At 39.9% G+C, this 20,114-nt stretch overlaps 2 protein-coding genes across 2 annotated transcripts in view; both read right to left on the reverse strand.

The window, feature by feature from the left end:
• The window catches only part of kcnb2b (potassium voltage-gated channel subfamily B member 2b), an 891,048-nt gene that overhangs the window by 377,406 nt on the left and 493,528 nt on the right, over positions 1-20,114 (reverse strand). The window lies entirely within an intron of this gene.
• The window catches only part of tram1 (translocation associated membrane protein 1), a 33,924-nt gene that overhangs the window by 7,213 nt on the left and 6,597 nt on the right, over positions 1-20,114 (reverse strand). Inside the window, exons 3-8 of the mRNA XM_043689202.1 lie at positions 12,517-12,635; positions 12,320-12,436; positions 12,174-12,232; positions 7,180-7,264; positions 5,727-5,797; positions 4,660-4,764 (exon numbers count right to left, since the gene is read on the reverse strand). Of these exons, the coding sequence (XP_043545137.1) occupies positions 4,660-4,764; positions 5,727-5,797; positions 7,180-7,264; positions 12,174-12,232; positions 12,320-12,436; positions 12,517-12,635 (556 nt within the window). The remainder of the gene's footprint in view (positions 1-4,659; positions 4,765-5,726; positions 5,798-7,179; positions 7,265-12,173; positions 12,233-12,319; positions 12,437-12,516; positions 12,636-20,114) is intronic.

The raw sequence follows: 20,114 nt of genomic DNA on the forward strand, positions 1-20,114 counted from the left end.
TGCTAATGTTATTGTTGATACCATCTTCTATATCATTAACATATATTGTCAAAAGCTGCGGTCCCAGCACGGATCCCTGCGGTACCTCACTGGTCACTGCCTGCCATTCCGAAATGGAGCCGTTTATCACTACCCTTTGTTTCCTATCAGCCAACCAATTTTCAATCCAATCTAGTACTTTGCCCCCAATACCATGCGCCCTAATTTTACTCACTAGCCTCCTGTGTGGGACTTTATCAAAAGCTTTCTGAAAGTCCAGGTACACTACATCTACTGGATCTCCCTCGTCCATCTTCAGAGTTACATCCTCAAAAAATTAAAGAAGATTAGTCAAGCAGGATTTCCCCTTCATAAATCCATGCCGACTCTGTCCTATCCTGTTACTACTATCCAGATGTGCCATAATTTCATCCTTTATAATAGACCCACTGGTCCAGCATCTTTCCCACCACTGAGGTCAGACTAACTGGTATATAATTTCCTGCTTTCTCTCTCCCACCTTTCTTAAAAAGTGGAATAACATTAGCCACCCTCCAATCCTCAGGACCCCGAATCTATCGAACTCTGGAAAATAATCACCAACGCATCCACGATTTCCCGAGCCACCTCCTTCAGTACCCTGTAGACCATCAGGCCCCGGAAGAGCGATTGCTTGTGTCTTCACCAGTGAACACGATCTGAAGTACCCATTTAATTCTTCTGCCATTTCTTTGTTCTCCATAATATATTCCCCTGTTTCTGTCTTCAAGGGCCCAATTTTAGTCCTAACCATTTTTTTGCCTTGCACATACCTAAAAAAGCTTTTACTATCCTCCTTTATATTATTGGCCTCCATAAGGTCACTCTTATAAGGTCTCTATAAGGTCACTCCTCAGCCTCCGACGCTCCAGGGAAATCAGCCCCAGCCTGTTCAGTCTCTCCCTATAGCTCAAATCCTCCACCCCGACAACATCCTTGTAAATCTTTTCTGACCCTTTCAAGTTTCACAACATTCTTCCGATAAGACGACGACCAGAATTGCACACAATATTCCAACAGTGGCCTAAGCAATGGTCTGTACAGCTGCAACATGACCTCCCAACTCCTGTACTCAATACTCTGACCAATAAAGGAAAGCATACCAAACACCTCCTTCACTATCCTATCTACCTGCAACTCCACTTTCAAGGAGCTATGAACCTGCACTCCAAGGTCTCTTTGTTCAGCAACACTCCCTAGGAGCTTACCATTAAGTGTATAAGTCCTGCTAAGATTTGCTTTCCCAAAATGAAGCACCTCGTATTTATCTGAATTAAACTGCATCTGCCACTTCTCAGCCCACTGGCCCATCTGGTCAAGATCCTGTTGTAATCTGAGGTAACCCTCTTCGCTGTCCACTACACCTCCAATTTTGGTGTCATCTGCAAACTTACTAACTACCTCTTATGCTCGCATCCATATCATTTATGTAAATAACAAAAAGTAGAGGACCCAGCACCGATCCTTGTGGCACACCACTGGTCACAGGCCTCCAGCCTGAAAAACAACCCTCCACCACCACCCTCTGTCTTCTACCTCTGAGCCATTTCTGTTTCCAAATGGCTAGTTCTCCCTGTATTCCTCAAGATCTAACCTTGCTAACCAGTCTCGCATGGCGAACGCCTTACTGAAGTCAATATAGATCACATCTACCAGTCTGCCCTTATCAATCCTCTTTGTTACTGCCTCAAAAAACTCAATCAAGTTTGAGAGACATGATTTCCCACGCACAAAGCCATGTTGACTATCCCTAATCAGTCCTGTCCAATACATGTACATCCTGTCCCTCAGGATTCCCTCCAACAACTTGTCCACCACCAACATCAGGCTCACTGATCTATAGTTCCCTGGCTTGTCCTTACCACCCTTCTTAAACAGTGGCACCATGTTTAAACTCATTGTCAGTTTAAGAAATGCTCTGCATCAACACTCCCTCTTATGTACCTGGCCACCGAGATGGGCTGTGCACTGATCAAGGTCCATGCAGCAACAAAAATAAAAAACATTTACAGGAAATGCTGTTCAGCTTTTTCACTCTTCCTGCCAAAGTTAACAACCTCACAATTATCTCACATTACACATCATCTAACAGATTTCTGACCATTCATTCAACCTATTTATATCCATCTTCAACCTCCTTACATGTTCTTTACAACATATTTTCCTATCTCGGAGTCATATATAAATTTAGCTATCAAGCCTTTGCTCCTGTCTTCCAAGTTACTGCTGGAATACTGTTGAGGCACCAGTAGACCACTGCATGATTCCACTGGTCACATTCTGCCAATCTGCCAGCTAATTTTCTATCCATGCCAATGTTAGCACATATACCATTCACTTTCATTTCTCTCAATAATTTTTGATGTGGCACCTTATCAAATGTCTTCTGGAAATCAGAGTTCAGATTCTCCTTTATCCACAGTATGTTGCTCCTCCAAAGAACTCCAATTAATCAGTTAAACATTATTTCATATTCACAGAACCATGTTGATGCTTACCAAATACACTGAGTTTTCCCAAATGTGCATATAATCTCTCTCCTGACTGATTCAACCAACCTTCCCATGATAGATGTTAAGCTAACTGGCCCTGACTGGTCAGGTCCTGCCTCGTTCCCTTCCTGATTGGAGGATTATTTTGTTAGGTTCCATTGGACTAGAAAGTTTCTTGAATTCAGTGAAATTTGCAAAATTAACACCACACATCTAATATCGCATTATCCATCTCTTTTAAGACCGTAGGATAAAGTCCATTTGGACCTGCAGGCTTGTCAGTTCGCAGTTTACCTAACACTGCTTCCCACGTGATCATATTTTAACGAAGTTTGCTCTCCTTTACACGTCCTATGTCACAGGTATTATAGAATTATTTCTATTTACTCTATAGTGAAGTCACAAGCAAAATATGTTCATTCCATTCACCATTTCTGTATCATCTAATTGTTCTCTATTTCCACAGGACCACCACTCACATCAATTACTTTTTTTTAAAAAAGAATTGGTAGGAAGTTTTGCCACCTGTCTTCACATTCCTAGTTACTTTCCTCTCATACTCAAGTTGCTTCCTCCTGATTAACCTTTTAGTTATTTGCTGCCATTACATTCTGACCAAATTCTGAACTTCCAAGCATCTTCTTCTAAGTTATACGCTAATGCTTGGTTTTAACTATTTTCCTAATGCTTGGTTTTAACTATCTGCCATTCCTAGTCAGGATTTTTCCTTATGCTAGGAATAGGCTTATTCTGGGTATTCTGAAATATCACCTTAAATGCCTACAATTGCATTCCTTAGCCTAGTGGACCAGTTCACTTTGCCACTTCAGCTTTCATTCCCATATTGTTATCTTTTTATTAGGTTTAAAATAGTAATCTTAGACACACTCTTTTCCCTTTCAACCTGGACATAAATTTGAATCCTACTGTGATTGTAGAAAATTGGACTCCTAGATAACAAACTGCTATCCAGTCAAAGTGGACAATAAACAATACGAATTTATGACATCATATGGCATTCAAAAATTAACACTGACCTTGTCTAGCAACAATAATTCATAAAGAACTAAAGCAATGATCAGTATGACAAAGGAAACAACCATCATTTTAAATCATTTCCTGTAACTCAGGTAATTGCCTGTGCAATGAGCAACGATTAAGTAAGGGTATCCTACATTCAGATCTGTCCAAATGCAGTTTATCACTTCTTACAAATATATTACAATTAGGCATTCGAGAGAGTGCATGCAAGTCATCTACAGGTAGTATGTGATCCTAATTGCCAAAAGAGGTATTAAGTAGCAAAACTCAATTTTTTTCTGCAAGTTTTCATCCTCTACAATTAATTAATTTTATAGACTAATGTTGCTCCTGTCCTCTTTCAATGGCCTGTTCTCTCAATGTTTGAAGCAGAATCACAATCATGTCTTTGGCTTTGGACTTTGTTTACTAAATATGCTGGTGTTATTGACTGGGTGACAAAATAGAATACAAACTAAAGCAACTGCACTCAGGCTGATGTCTCAAAAAACTCATCCCAAATTACTTTGAGCCATTATTTTAATGTTCTATATAATGGGGGCAAGTTCAATTGGTGTTTACTAATACAGATGTTGATATTGTGAATAACCTCTGTCTCTACACCAAAAGTTAAGGGTGTGTGTTCTGAACTTCTGTCCAGTCAAGACTGTGGCAAAATGTTTGTATTGCCTATTACAGAATGACTTGCATGGCTTTAAACTGGTAAATGGATTAGGTACAACTGCGGTACTTGCAAAATCCAATGCTTTTGCCACCACCTCCAATGGCTCTTTTTATAAATTATCAACAGGAACCTGACAATGCTTTTGGAATTCTATATTCCAATATAAGCAATAATACTGAAGGACAAATCAGAAGCAAATGAAGACCTATGGTTAATGGTCAGGAGTATTAGTGAAGATGCCACAAATTTTCCACAACCCAATTAACTTTCAAAGTAAAGCTGCAGCAAGTAATGGCCAACTTTTGCATATAAACTTTTGATCCAAGGAAGAGAGCTTCAAGATTCTCATTTTGAATATCTGGATAACACTGAATAATTTACATGTTTGCTAGACCTATCCATTAATCAGGCACTTAAGCAACTGGAAATTCTCGATATACTCACCCCCTTTCATTCTTTTCATTACTGAAGTAAAACAGACGAGAAACATGAAACAAAAGTTCCACAAAATAATGCAACACCAGAAGTACCAGGCCAAAACGGTTCAGGCTGGAAAGAAAAATGGTAAAATCATTCAGTAAAATCTGTGTTATATTAGTAGGTAATAGCATCTATAAGTTTTGCTGAGACATTACTCTATTCACAGCAAAGGTTAAAAAAATCAACATTTTATAGAGTCATAGAGATGTACAGTATGGAAATAGATCCTTCGGTCCAACCCGTTCATGCTGACCAGATATCCCAACCCAATCGAGTCCCATCTGCCAGCATCCAGCCTATATCTCTCCAAACCTTTTCTATTCATATACCCATCCAAATGCCTTTTAAATGTTGTAATTGTACCAGCCTCCACCACTTCCTCTAGCAGCTCATTCCATACACGTACCACCCTCTGCGTGAAAAAGTTGCCCCTTAGGTCTCTTTTATATCTTTCCCCTCTCACCCTAAATCTATGCCCTCTAGTTCTGGACTCCCTGACCCCAGGGAAAAGACACCCTATCCATGCCCCTCATGATTTTGTAAACCTTGATAAGGTCATACCTCAACCTCCGATGCTCCAGGGAATACAGCCACAGCCTGTTCAGCCTCTCCCTATAGCTCAAATCCTCCAACCCTGGCAATATCCTTGTAAATCATTTCTGAACCCTTTCAAGTTTCGCAACATCTTTCCGATGGGAAGGAGACCAGAATTGCACACTATATTCCAACAGTGGCCTAACCAATGTTCCGAACAGCCTGAAGAACCTGATTCTCAGTTACTAATACAGTATATACAATGCAAGTGTATTTCATCAGTACATTAGCAACAAATTCAACAGTACAGCAAATTCCTAATCTCAGGGGTTATGCAATGCAAGACTTGAAGGTTTTTGAAAAAGAGTACAAATGCCATAAAATTCAACTGCTACACTTAGCATCATAGATAGAGGGATGTTTGCAAGATGTTTTGGAAAATAAAAATAAATGAAACTAGGTGACATAATCATACCAATTTAAAAATAAAAACTTACTTTAACAGATAAGCTCCAGCAATGTGGAAAATATACAAACTGGTATACACAAGCTGTCGGGGAATATCTTCCTGAAAACAGAAATAATTAAAAATCATAAAACATCAACAGTGTAATTCTTAATTTGTATATAAAGAAATAATTTTGTTGAAATGTGACCTATCACTACAAAGCACCATTTCTGCAAAACATTTAATCAACAATTTGCAATAAATCTCTAGATTTATCTTAGTAATAGTACATTAGTATGCTATCCATTTAGCTCTTTTAAATATCAGTGACAACCTGCCAACACAGCTACTTAAATCCAACTCAAAAAATGCACAAGGAAACCGATCTTTATAGGAGCAAGGACATGCATAAAGTGTTGTAAAAGGCTTTCTTTTCTTACAGGCAGTAAAAGCTGCTTCTACTCAGTTTCTTTTCTTCTGAAGTTTTACTGGTGGATGGTTCCATAAGTGTTACTTCTGCGCTCATACCTCTCACAATTGGCTACTGTTTGGATGGAATTTAATGCTTCCGCTGCAACTAGGCTGGTAGGTTGCGAGTTATAGGAAAGGAAGGTGTGGGTTAGAGACTGTACTGCTTGCCTCTCTGTCCAATTAAATCCAGAGGTGGTGGTGAAGAGGACAAAATTTCTGTCCAGAAACCAATTGACAGTGTTAAGTGTTCACTTAATGGCCTCTTTCCACCACTGCTGATATTCAATAATTACAGACAGCAACCATTCAATAATTACAGACAGCAACCCTGGTGAGCGCTTATGGCCTTTTGTGGGTGGGTGTCCCTTCTTCTCAGGCATTCATAGGCAAGAAAGGAGGAATCTGTGGGAAGACAGAGCCACATTCTTCATAATGAGCCCTCTTCCCATCCTTTCCTGGACTTACCTGACTGACCCGAAGGAACACAGAAACACATCTTCATCTGTAGGCCTCCTGAAGTACCTGCATTGGCCAGTGCTCCTGGTGATACTGACAGGACTTAAGAACTTCCATTCTGATTGGTTTGACATCTCTGTTGCTCCTGGTGGAACCAGGAACTTGAAATGTCGTCAGCAAATGGTCAGAGGTCACATTCACTTTGATGGGTTCTGTTCCCCACCATAGCCCAGAAACTCAAAAGACAAACTTTATCTGCAAACCGCACAGAAGTGACAGACCGGCAGCTTAAACCCGATGCTTCTTGTCTATATAACTATGTCAAGCAGTAGTCTTGCTATCTCAGCTACAAAGGAGTTTGTTTCTACAATGTAGATTTAGAGGTAGTTTTACAATGACCCATTAGCCATGGAATTTTATTAGCCATTATTGTGGACAGGAAATTAAGTCTACAATGTTTCTGCTACACGTAACTCTTCACTGGGACAGCAAAATCACTCGTTACCTCAACCTTCCTTGTTAAAGCACTCATTGCTCCCACCTGCAGCTTGAAAAACAAGAGTCCTCATGCTCACCTTCCGGGTTTTCTGGAAATAAAGTTCTGGCAAAGCATGAAGCCAATAAGCCAACTGTGCAATATAGAAAAATTTCACCTGAAATCTAAAAGAATAAAATCTCTTAAATAAAACATTGACAAGTGCCAATTTAATACAAAACAATATGCTGTATAGTTTTATGACAAAGTCACAAAAAAATGCACAGAACACAAACATGCAAGCCATTCAACACACAAAAAACCTACACTATTGAGAACATTATGTAGGCAAAACACAAAGTTCAAGTGTCCTAGGATTCTACATTATCCATTACCATCAAATAAAACCTTTACTATAAACCTGAACTAAATTTGGTTGGAAAGCAAAATATAATAATTTTCTAAATTCTGAGGAGACATAATGTTTCTTTCCTACATTCATTCAAACTAGTCCAAAACAAAACAATGCAACAGCATATAAAACAGTAATTGCTGCTCCCGGAATTTGAGGAAATCACCTCCAACACCTAAAATACCTAAAAAAAAAGGAGCAGCCTGTTACAGCTGGGACCCTTTCCCGCCCTCTATCTTGGATTACCCAGAATGCTCCCTCTGAAGGCGGCATTTGGTATGCTTTCCTTTATTAGTCAGAGCATGGAGTACAGGAGTTGGGAGGTCATGTTGCAGCTGTACAGGACATTGGTTAGGCCACTGTTGGAATATTGCGTGCAATTCTGGTTTCCTTCCAATCGGAAAGATGTTGTGAAACTTGAAAGGGTTCAGAGAAGATTTACAAGGATGTTGCCAAGGTTGGAGGATTTGAGCTATAGAGAGAAGGGTTATCTGTTTCTCAGTTCAATTAATGACATCAGCAAAAGGAAATGACAGATCACGAACCATTTCAATGGTAATGGCACAGATCAGAGGTAAAGCAGATCAAGCAACCACACCATGACCTCACTTGAATGCAGCACAGTTATTAAATGACAGAATCTCGTATAGTGCGGAAGCACGCCATTCAGCCCAACAAGTCCATACCAAACGTCTGAAGAGCATCTCTTCCAAACACCCCCCCCCGCGCCCCCCAAGCCTAACCCTACACTTCCAACAAGTGATCTACCAAGCCTGCATAACCTTGGATACTATGGACAATTTAGCATAGCCTGCCCACCTTTGGACTGTGGGAGGAAACCGGAGCACCTGGAGGAAATCCACGGAAACCCATGCAGACACAGGGTGAACATGCAAACTCCACACAAACAGTTGCGTGAGGGTGAAATCGAACCTGCGTCCCTGGTCTAAGGGGCAACATTTTCCACACAGAGGGTGGTATGTGTATGGAATGAGCTGCCAGAGGAAGTGGTGGAGGCTAGTACAATTGTAATATTTAAAAGGCATCTGGATGGGTATATGAATAGGAAGCGTTTGTAGGGATATAGGCCGGATGCTGGCAGGTGGGACTAGGTTGTGTTGGGATATCTGATCGGCATGGACGAGTTGGACCGAAGGGTCTTTTTCTGTACATCTCAATCATTCCAGTCTCAGCTACGAGTCGTCCAATATCACATTTTGCCTCTTGCAGTCTTGCCACTGGTCAGCAAAAATGTAATGCTTGGGAAACTAATCTCCCTTCTAAAATTTTCTTTCGTATTTTGCATTTGATATTATGACATTATTGTTCCATTATATTTGGACAAACTAAAATGAACAGAAATTGTAAATTAAAATTATGCTTGCAGCAATAATCTTATGCAAAAGACCTGCACCCAGTAAGTTTATCAATTTATCCAGATTGGAATTTGCTTTGGCCCCACAATTTCCTCATCCACTTTTTTAAAGGATGTACAACCCTTTTGTCTATTGTGTAAGTTACAATTACATTACATGATAGTATGGTCAGCGAGTGTCAATATGATGCTTCTTTGTAGGAAACTTTAAAGCCAGTGAGCGCTGTTGACCAAGATAGGTTAGGAGATCAGAGGACTTGTTACAGTGAAATGTTGACTATGTTATGCCTATATTCACTGGTGTTTAGAAGGACAAGAAATCATCTTAGTATAACATACAAAACCTTGAGCAAACACGAACAGGGTACAAAGCCAGAGAACGTTTCTTCTTGGTAGACTAAGGGACATAGTTTAAGAGCAATAGGTCTCACATTTAAGACAGAGATGAGGAGAAATATTTTCCCCTGCGTTTGCTAGATAGCAGAATTCTCTTTCCTGGGTAGTAGTGGAGTCACAGGCTTTAGAATTTATTTAACGCTGAGCTAGATAGATGTTTTGACAGGCAAAGGAGTCAGGGGCAATTGGGTGCAGACATTAAAGTGGAGCTGAGACCAAAACCAGACTGGCCACGATTTTATGGAATGCTTGAGCAGATTCAAAGGGCCAAATGGCCTACATCTAAATCTTACGTTTCTACATAGTTGCAGATTGGAATGAGTCAGTGACCTGGAGGAGACTTGCAGGTGGGTCGTTCCCAAACATCACTGCCCTTATTCTTCTGGGTGTCCGAGGTTATGAATTTGGAAGGGATAGCTGAAGAACTGTTGCTGCAGCATAACTGTAGATGGCTCATAACTGCCACAGACCGCCAGTGATGTTCGAGTGAAGCTTTTAAGTCGGATCGTGTGACGACCAAGTGGTTTTATCCTGGATAGCGTTGAGCCTAGGAACATAAGAGCTAGGAGCAGGATTCAAGCCTGCTTAGTCATTCAATAAGATCATAACTGAGTAGGGTGTAGTCTCAAACCCACTTTCCTGTCTGTCATCCCTCAGAATGTTTTGTGAATGAGAGAGCCAAGAGCTATCTATTTCTGCCTTTAAGTGACATAGTCTTATTGAGTTTTGGTGGAGCTACACTCCTTCAGAGAATGAATTGTGAGATTCCACCATACTCCCGACTTCTGTCTTATATGTGCTGGACAAGCTTTGGGGAGTTAGGATGGGAGTTGTTTGCAACAAATTCCCAGTCTTTGGGGCTGCTCTTGTAACCACAGTGGCTGTTCCAAGGTTTCTTGTCGATGGTAACCTCCAGGGTGATGATAGTGAAACTTTAGAAAAATAGACTCCCTAAATGGGTGAGTAAAGAGAAGCTGCAACTCAGCCACACAAAACAGAAGGTCTCTGGTCTGAATTACCTTATCCCAGTTGAGGTGACAGCAAAATTGTTCAGTTAACGGAAGAGGAAAGACATTCAAGCTCCCCTAATTGCCACCGAATGCTTCCTATTTAGAAAAGGGGGCATCGATGGATCAGCTATAAACAAGGAATCCAGCATGGCTGTAATGCTGAGTCACAGAATTGTTACAGTGCAGAAAGAGGCACTTTGCTCTATTGTGTCTGCACTGATTCTCAGAACATTTTAAGTCAGTGCCAGGCTCTTGCCTTTCTCCTGAAACCTTGCATTGTATCTACTTAAATAAGCATTCAATGGATTCAGAGCCTAACAACTTACTGCACGAGAAACGATTTTCTCACATCATCTTGGCTTCTTTTACAAAACACTTCAAAACTGTGCACCCAGTTGTCAATCCTTTTGAGTGAGAATAGTTTCTTTCCATCTAATCTGTTCAGACTCGATGTGAAAACCATCAATTCTCCTCTTAGCCTTTTCCTCTCCAAGTAATAAAAAGTTCCAAATTCTCCAATCTTTCCTCAGAATGGAATTGTCTCATCCCTGGAATATCTTGTAAATCTCTTGTAAATCTCTTCAGTACACTCGCCAGCATCTTCACATTCTTCCTACATAGAGTGATGCCTATACTGTACACCATACTCCAGTTGAGGTCCAACATAAAACCATAATTCCCTGTTCCTGTATTCTATTATTAACAGCTCTAGACCCTTCCTGTCACCTTTAATGGCTTATGCTCATTTACACCCAGGTGTCTCTACTCCTGCAAAGCCCTTTAGAATACAACCGTATAATTTATATTGTCTCTCAATGTTCTTTGTACATGCATCATATCACAATTCACTGCAATGAACTTCATCCATCAACTCCATCGACCTGTCAATTTAATTTTGAAGTTTTTAAACATCTCCCTCATGATTTACAATGCTTCTAAGTTCTTGTGTTGCCTGTGAACTTTGAATTTGTCCCCTGCGCGCTAATGGTCTCTGTTGAAGGTCATATGTATAAACAACTATAATCTAAGCCCTTGGAACCAAAGGCATGTCTAAACCTCTGCACTCAGATGTCCAAAGTGGTGGCACAGTAGGATACTTCAGCCGGAATACATCCACTCCATCAGTTCCCTTTTTTCTCTCTTTTGTCTTTTTCTCTCCTTTTCTCGTTTCTTGGTCTCGCGGCATCTGACCTCAGTACCTCCTAGCCTCTGATCCCAGTGCCTTCCAGTCTCTGACCTCAGCACAAAAACGATGAGGTGTCCTCCCAGCATGGTGTGGCGGTCCCTTGGCTCAGCATGACCGCAGAGCGTAGAGTTCTCGTCTCAAGGTGATTCCAGACTGATCTCCCAGCCTTGTGAACCTTGAGGTGAAGTCCAGCATGGTCTAGAGTCCAGTGCAGGCTGGAAGCCAGATACCAGCATGGACTGGATTGTAAGACCATCGTTGTGAACTTTCTTTTTTCTTTTTCCATTTTGCAACTTATTCCTCAAATCTGCAAATAGCATTTTCACTTCTCTATTTTTCTAAGAACTGTAACTGAAGAAGCTCTACCTAGAAATTTTTGTATCTAAGATGGCACTGTAAACAAAAACTTGTACATTTTTCATGGTACTTATTTTGAGTATGTGACAATAAAGCTAATTCAATTCAATAATGAGCTGTGCTCCAGAGGGCAGCATTGAAACTACAACTAGCTTCAATTCTCCAAGCCATATACCCCTCAGCATAGCCTTAGAAGAGCACAATCAGCATTCCCCATACACCAGTATAAGTCAATGCTGGAAGGGGTAGTTTAAAACAAAACAAAAATAAACTATTTTTAAGAGACTAATCTTGAATGTGGCACTGACATTTTTCAACTCGTGTTCCTTCCATTTATAGGATTTTAAAAAGTACTCACGGCATCAATGTGTGTGGATAGCTTTCCCATAAATTAGTAGGATTTGATGCATAATTTTCCTATAAGAGAAAGTGATTGCTTAGTCCAGTGTAGAAATTAATTCTGTTTAGTAAAACTAATAACCAGAAAATAAATGCTATACATACCGAGGCTAGAATAAATGCTCCCCAGACAAAAGAAGCCAAGTAAAAGGCGCTGAGTTGTCCTGATTCATTGAATTTACTGTGCTTTGTTTTTGAAAAATGCATTCGCCTGTTGATTTTCTGAAATGGAAATTCATGGTAATTTTACATCCATAAAATATGCATCAATTCAGAGATGTGAAAAATATAACTATACTCACATCAAGCACATACTCTTGCAAGATGGCATGCAGAATGATAGCAACCAATGTGTAAAAGAAAATTGTAGCCAAGTCCTTAAAGCCATAATGGTAAAGAATAACTTGATCCATCTTTTCACCTAAGAAATTAAACACAGAATTCACGATTTATTGATACTCAAGTCTCAAATTTATATGAAAAATAAAGCATATTAGGTCCATCCCTCATTACTTTAAAATATGCAAATTCTGGAAAGAAAGAAAAGACAAAATCTACAGCTTAACAGAGAAGAGTTGCAAAATCATGTTTTAAAATTATCAATTATCACTATTGTAATAATATATCATGCAAGTTCATGAACAAACCTAGGACCATGCCTTGTGGTCTTGAAAAGTCGCCATTTTGTGTCCAAAGATTACCTTGAAGGGTAAGTTCTGTCATAATGGTGGGTAACAGGTAAAGTTAGTTCATTCACACATGCTGTTTACCAATAATTATACTGATAGCCATTTTCAGATTGTCACTAATACCCTCATATACTAGAAACTACATATACGTATATATGGGGCCTGTTCTTTGCAGATAGAAAGAACATACAGTCCTTGTTTCAATAAAGTTGAGCTTCCTAAAGAGGTGGCAAAGATGATTAATGAAGGCGGAATGGTAAACGTCATCTATATGGACTTAAGCAAAGCGTTTGACAAGGTACCACATGATAGGTTGGTTAGTAAGGTTAGATTAATTGACGTTTCAGGCATGAGCCCTTCTTCAGGCTCATGCCCGAAACATCGATTCTCCTGGTCCTTGGATGCTGCCTGACATGCTGCGCTTTTCCAGCAACACATTTTCAGCTCTGATCTCCAGCATCTGCAGTCCTCACTTTCTCCTAGTAAGGTTAGATTACATGGGATCCGTGGAGCTAGTCAATTGGGTACAAAATTGGCTTGAAGGTAGGGTATAGAGAATGGTATAGAGGGTTGCTTTTTGAATTGGAGGCCTGTGACCAGTGTTGTGCCAAAAGGATCGATGCTGGGTCTACTACTTTCCATTATTTAAATAAATGATTTGGACCAGGCCATTTAGCCCTTTAAGCCCGCTTTATCTTTGATGCAATCACAGCTGATCCAGTTGTGGCCTCAACTATTTTCCGGTATACGCCTTATACCCTCTGATGCCCTTATTCATCAAGTATCTAATTCAGTCACAAAGTATTCAATGACCCAACCTCTTAGATAGAAACAGAATTCCACTGCCAAAAAACCCTCAGAAAAAAATCTTCTAATCTCTCTTTTAAACAGGAGACCCCCTTGATGTGTCCTCTATTCCTCATCTCCCCCACAGGGAAACGTTCTTTCAACAACCATGCTGTCAAGTCCAGGTTTCAGTAAGGTCACCCCTAATTCTTCTAAACTCCAATGGATATAGACAAAAACCTGTCCAACTGTTCCTCATGAGGCAACCCTTTATCTCTAATCAATTGCACTTGAGCAAATTTTAGAAAGGTGAACTGCAAGCTAACTCAGGTGAGTTAAAATAAAAAGAGAAATCTGTAGGTTGATCTGTAGAGCAAGACAGGAGTTAAAAAATGTTGTAAACATCCAGTGTCAGAATATTCCATTAAACATGAACAACTAGAAGCTTTAAGATGCATGGATAAGGTTAAGTTAGAAACCAATTAAAAATGAAGAATGTGTACAAACATAAAAAGTATAAAATGAAAATCAAAAGGGAAATGAAAAAAATAATGAAGTGGAAAGCTAATAGTATTGGATACCAATTTTTCAATCTTCTATTGGGAAATCCTTCCACTAACATTACACTCAAAGAACTTAAACTCCAAAAGATTAACTGCAGTATAATTGAGATATCAAACCTAGATATACACATACAGATCGATCTTCTATAACATGTTGGGGAGATTTCACTGGGGTATTTAATGTAGGGCTAGGGAGGGTGACACTTCTAGCCCTGAAATGGTTAACAACAGCCAAGCGAGCTGCTGCAGGCGACTGCATGACTACCTGGCTGGAGCTTGTAAGGGATATGCATAGTGTTAATTAAATCTTGGAGCCTGTAAATACCAGCCAGTATCAATTGCCCCATCGAAACTCGGGATTAATAAAGAAACCGATCGGAATCTGTAACTGTTAGACAAGTGTGAATTGCTCTATCGGAACCTGTAACTATTGAATGTGAATGGCTCTATTTAAGTCTAAAGTTGATAAGTGTAATTGTCAATTTAGTTAAACTGAAACTATTGAAAATGGCTAGCCTGTCAGACGCATAGTAATTCCTTGAAACAATGAACTATTGAATACAGGATCGGAACCGCTCCCGGGGATGGCTGAGCCATTGTCAAGCACAGCAGGAGCTGGACAGGCACTTCGATGCGGCCAATAGGAGGACGGATCCCCAGCGCGCGCAGATGAATGGACCAATGGGGAAGGCGAACTGACCGGGGACTCCAGGCAGCGCAAAGTATAATTGTGTCAAGTTTGAATGGGAAGACAGAATGCCTTCTCCAACGAATGCATGCTTGTAGATTCATTGTACCAGTTAAGATTCTGTGAATAAACTGCTGTCTGCGTCTAACCATAGTTGCCAGTGTGAGTCTCTCCTTCCGAAAGAACACGCAAAGACGGGACCCCGCGGGTCCGTCTTAACAAACACGATGGTTGCATTCTTGTGTAACCTCGCATTATATAAAAAAACAATCGCACATTAGAAACAGTGCTTAAACTGTTGGCAATATAATTACATTACAGCTAACACGTTTTAAAATATCACACTTTACAAACAGCATCCCCAATTCATCAATCGTGTTACAGCGAATTCACGTTAAGTTAATATAGAACAATAATTAACATTTTTTTCACTTTGGAACTTTATTTCAATTAAAAACCATGTTGAAATAAGCTGATTTAATTCACAAAGTCTAGCTGAAATTGTTGAGATCAAGTTGGCTAAAGTTCCCTTAGGAAAAGGACAAAAAAGAAAATCAAAGTGTCTAGTTCCTGACTTCTATCAATCCCTGCTGAATACATATGTGTGGCTGCCAGGATAAACCTCAGCTCTCTTATTTACACCGGAGTTCATTCAAACAATGGTCCAATGCTCACCGTTCATCTGTGTGTGTAAAATACAGGTAGAAACCAACATGCAAACATCAACAAAGAATCAATAGCTTTGAGAAAAGATGGGGGAAGGGAGAAAACAGGAAAGAAAACTCCATAATTAAAATGCATAACACTGATATGAAGACTAGTAGCTTACATTAGCAATTCTCTCTTTAACACTTTTTAGGCTGCAAGATACAAGTATTTCAAAGCTCTGCTAGCTTTGCAGACTCTATAAACTTGAGGTTATCCAAAATTTGCCCCCATATTGAACATCGCAGCAAGACCCATTCACTTTGCACTTTTATACACACTTGGCCAACACTGATTTTGGTCTGTCAATGAGTTAATTTTTTTTAAATAGATATTTTTATTGAAAATTTAACATATTTTTACAAGTTTACAAAATAAAAAACCCAAGTATAAACATTGATATACAATTAAATCTTAAATAAATAATAACCAAAATTTAACAAAAGAAAAATACCGAGAGAAGAAAATACAAAACTCAACTAACTACTAACCTAACATACAACTAATCAGAGTGTATAATTAAGTCGCTTACATTATTCAAATAAGAGAAAAAAAACGACGGATAATACAGAAATTGGGTAGTGAGATACATGCTCGTATTGTATTGACATCAAATGTAACAAAACTCGTATTCGTGCGGGATTCCTCTCCCAAGGGGCCCCGGACCAGCCAGGTTCGCCATCTCAATTAAATAAATGCCCTTGTTAGGATGGCCGAAATATCTGTATTTATATAATTCGAGAAGGGCTGCCATATTTTATGGAATAATGCGGTCTTTTGGTGCACCATATTTGTAAGGAAGTCAAGGGGAATACATTCCATAATTAATTTGTGCCAATTTGAAAATCCGGGGGGCCCTTGCACAGAAAGAGAGAATATTTTTCTGTGCAAGGAAATATTTTTCCTTGCACAGAAAGAGAGAATAGAAAATAATCTCTTCCCGTGCATATCCAGGGAGAGTAAGTTCAAAAAGCCCAAAAGGAGAGATACAGGGTCCACTCTAATTTCCGTTCCTAAGATTTCTATCAGAGCACTTGCTACTTTAGTCCAATATCTACGGATCTTATGACAGGTCCATAAGCAATGTACAAGAGTGCCCACCTCTATTTTACATCTGGGACACATTGGAGATGCTCCTGCCTTAAATTTTGCCAATCGATCCGGTGCTATATGGGCCCTATGAAGTATCTTCAGCTGGATGGCCTGAGTTCTGTTGCAAATGGTGATTCTTCTGGCGTTTTCCCAAATATCATTCCACGTTTCTATAGAGATTTCTAGTCCCAAATCCTGATCCCATGTTTTAAGCAGATTGTCCATATCTCCCGATACTTCATCATGTAATAAATGATAAATAGTACTGATGGAAGATACCCCCAGTGGCCATAATACTCTATGTTCTCGATCTGATTTATAAAGACCATCTAATAATGTAGTCTTCTTCTGTATGTAATCTCGAATTTGGAAGTATCGAAAGAGGTCTCCATTAGGTAATCCAAATTTCTGATGCAGCTGTTCAAAAGACATCAGGACCTCTTCTTTAAACAGATCCCCTAAACAGGAGATACCTCTGGATTTCCAGAGTTTGAAAGTGGCATCTGGAAACCCCCGTTAAAATCCCCATGCTCCCACTATCGGCGCATAGGGGGATGTTTTATGTGAGTTGCCCTCATTTTGCCGCATGAAATTCCAAGCTTTAATTGTGTTTAGTATTATAGGGTTCTTACAGTGATCCGTAATGATTTTCCTCTTGTCTGAAAATAAAAGGTTAATAAGTGGGCATTTTACTTGAGAAGCCTCAATGTCCAGCCAGATTAATTGCGGGTCAGGCAAGACCCAATCAGCTATATAACTTAATAGGGAACTTAACTGATATTTCCTAAAATCTGGGAAATCCAATCCCCCCCTTACCTGTGGAAGCTGTAGCTTCTTCAACTTAATGAGGGGCCATCTATGATTCCAGATAAAGGAACCCAACCAGCCATATAATTTACGTAGTGCCAGCCTCGGCAGCGTCACCGGAAGCATTCTGATAGGGTATAGGAGACGGGGCAGGACATTCATTTTAATTAGTGCTATTCTACCCAGCCAGGAAATTGGAAGGTCTCCCCATCGCTGGAGGTCCTGCCTTATCCTCTCCAGTAAATGCACAAAGTTAGCCTTGTATAACTGACCAAATACTGGGGTAATAAAAATGCCTAAATATAAGAAACCCTCCAGGGACCACCGAAAGGGAAAGTGGGATATACTAACAATGCCGCCCATTGGCATAGCCTCCGATTTTGAGAAATTAATTTTATAGCCTGAAAATACACTAAATGTATTAATAACTTGGATTAAGCGAGGCACGGACATCAAAGGATTACTGAGAAAAAGAAGAACATCATTTGCATAAAGGGTAATTTTATGTTGACCTATACCAATCCTCAGGGCCGTTATATTAGGGTCAGACCGTATAGCTTCTGCTAGTGGTTCAATTATTAGCGTAAATAGCAATGGCGAGAGAGGACATCCCCGACGGCAGCCCCTATCGACACTGAAGCTATCCGAGCCTAATCCATTGGTAATCACAACTGCCTTGGGATTACTATATAATTAGATTAGATTAGATTACATTACAGTGTGGAAACAGGCCCTTCGGCCCAACAAGTCCACACCGACCCGCCGAAGCGCAACCCACCCATACCCCTACATTTACCCCTTACCTAACACTACAGGCAATTTAGCATGGCCAATTCACCTTACGTGCACATGTTTGGACTGTGGAAGGAAACCGGAGCACCCGGAGGAAACCCACGCACACACGGGGAGAACGTGCAAACGTTGAGGCCCATTTGGTAAACACCTTTCCAATGTGTAAAAAATATGACCATTCAACCCTGTCGAATGCCTTTTCCGCGTCTAATGAGACTACTACTCCTGATATCTTTCCCTGATGGCAGGCTTGAATCACATTCAAAACCCTTCTGACATTATTGGATGATCTATGGCCCTTAATAAACCCTTTATAATATGTGGCAATACCGTTTCTAGCCTCAATGCTAACGTTTTAGAGAGGATTTTAAAATCTACATTTAGCAAGGATATTGGTCTGTATGACGTGCAATCTTCTGGGTCCTTTCCTTTTTTAAAGGATAAGAGAGATATTCGCCTCTTTCAGCGAAGGCGGGTGACAGCCCTGACTGTATGAATAGTTATACATGTCCATAAGTGGACCAGCCAATATTTCTGTAAATTCTTTATAAAATTCAACTTGAAAGCCATCTGGGCCAGGTGCCTTACCGCTCTGAAGTTGCCTGATTGGGTCAAGTATTTCTTGGATTGTTAGGGGAGCATTCAAGACCGATACCTGTTCCGGAGTTAGGTCCAGAAATGTCAGGTTTTTAAAAAATGACTGCATCCTCCTAGTCCTACCTTCGCAATCCTGCGATTTATATAAATCAGAATACAATTTTCTAAAGATTGCATTAATCCTTTTATGATCATGAGTCAAAATACCCGTACTTGCCTTGATATATGTGATAGTTTGAGGGGCCTTCTTTTTCTTTGCAAGAAATGCTAAGTATCTACTAGGTTTATTGCCAAATTTACATAACCTTTGTTTTGCAAATAATATTTCCCTCTTAACCGTTTGGGTAAGCATGGTGTTTAGAGCTGTCTGTAATCCTTTGTAATTTGATAACAGAAGGTCCATCAGCGTATGCTGTTTCAGCCGCTTTCAAGCGAGCTTCGAGCAGACGCTGTTCTCCCTTTAATTTTTTCTGGGTCGCTGAGTATGGGATGATCAAACCTCACGCGTAAGCTTTGATGGTCTCCCACATCATTGACGGTTTGCTAGCCGTACCTGAATTAATTTCTAAAGAAGTTTTAAATTCTTGAGAGAAGTACTTTACAAATATACTATCTTTCATCAGGAAGGGGTCCATACGCCAATGCCGGGGTATGTTTCATTGTTCCTCGCCTTGATTTCCATATGTACTGCCTATTTTACAGGATGATATGGAATTTTTAAAAATCGAGGGGGCAAAAAACATATCGATTCTGGTATGACATATATGTGGATTGGAGTCAAAAGAAAAATCTCTGCCCTGTGGATGAAGGCACCTCCATACATCTACTAGTCCTAATTCTTTGTTCAAATCGACCAATTGTCTAGATCTGGGAGATACACCTGCAGTACTCTTGGAAATCCTATCTATTTCCGGATCAATAATACAATTAAAGTCTCCCCCTATAATTGTATGGCGAGCACCGACAGCCATCAATTTTGAGAAGGCTTCCGTTATAAATTTAAAAGGATGTGTCAGGGGGCAATACAAATTTAAAATCCCATATTCCTCTCCATTTATAAGGGCTTTAATCAGAATATATCGTCCAGATTCGTCTTTTAGCTGATTTAGGATTTTGAAAGGGAAATTCTTCCAAATAAGAATAACAACTCCTCTGCTTTTTGAGCTAAAAGAAGAAAAAAA

This window comes from Chiloscyllium plagiosum, chromosome 4, assembly GCF_004010195.1.
Source record: "Chiloscyllium plagiosum isolate BGI_BamShark_2017 chromosome 4, ASM401019v2, whole genome shotgun sequence".
NCBI classification, from domain to species: domain Eukaryota; kingdom Metazoa; phylum Chordata; class Chondrichthyes; order Orectolobiformes; family Hemiscylliidae; genus Chiloscyllium; species Chiloscyllium plagiosum.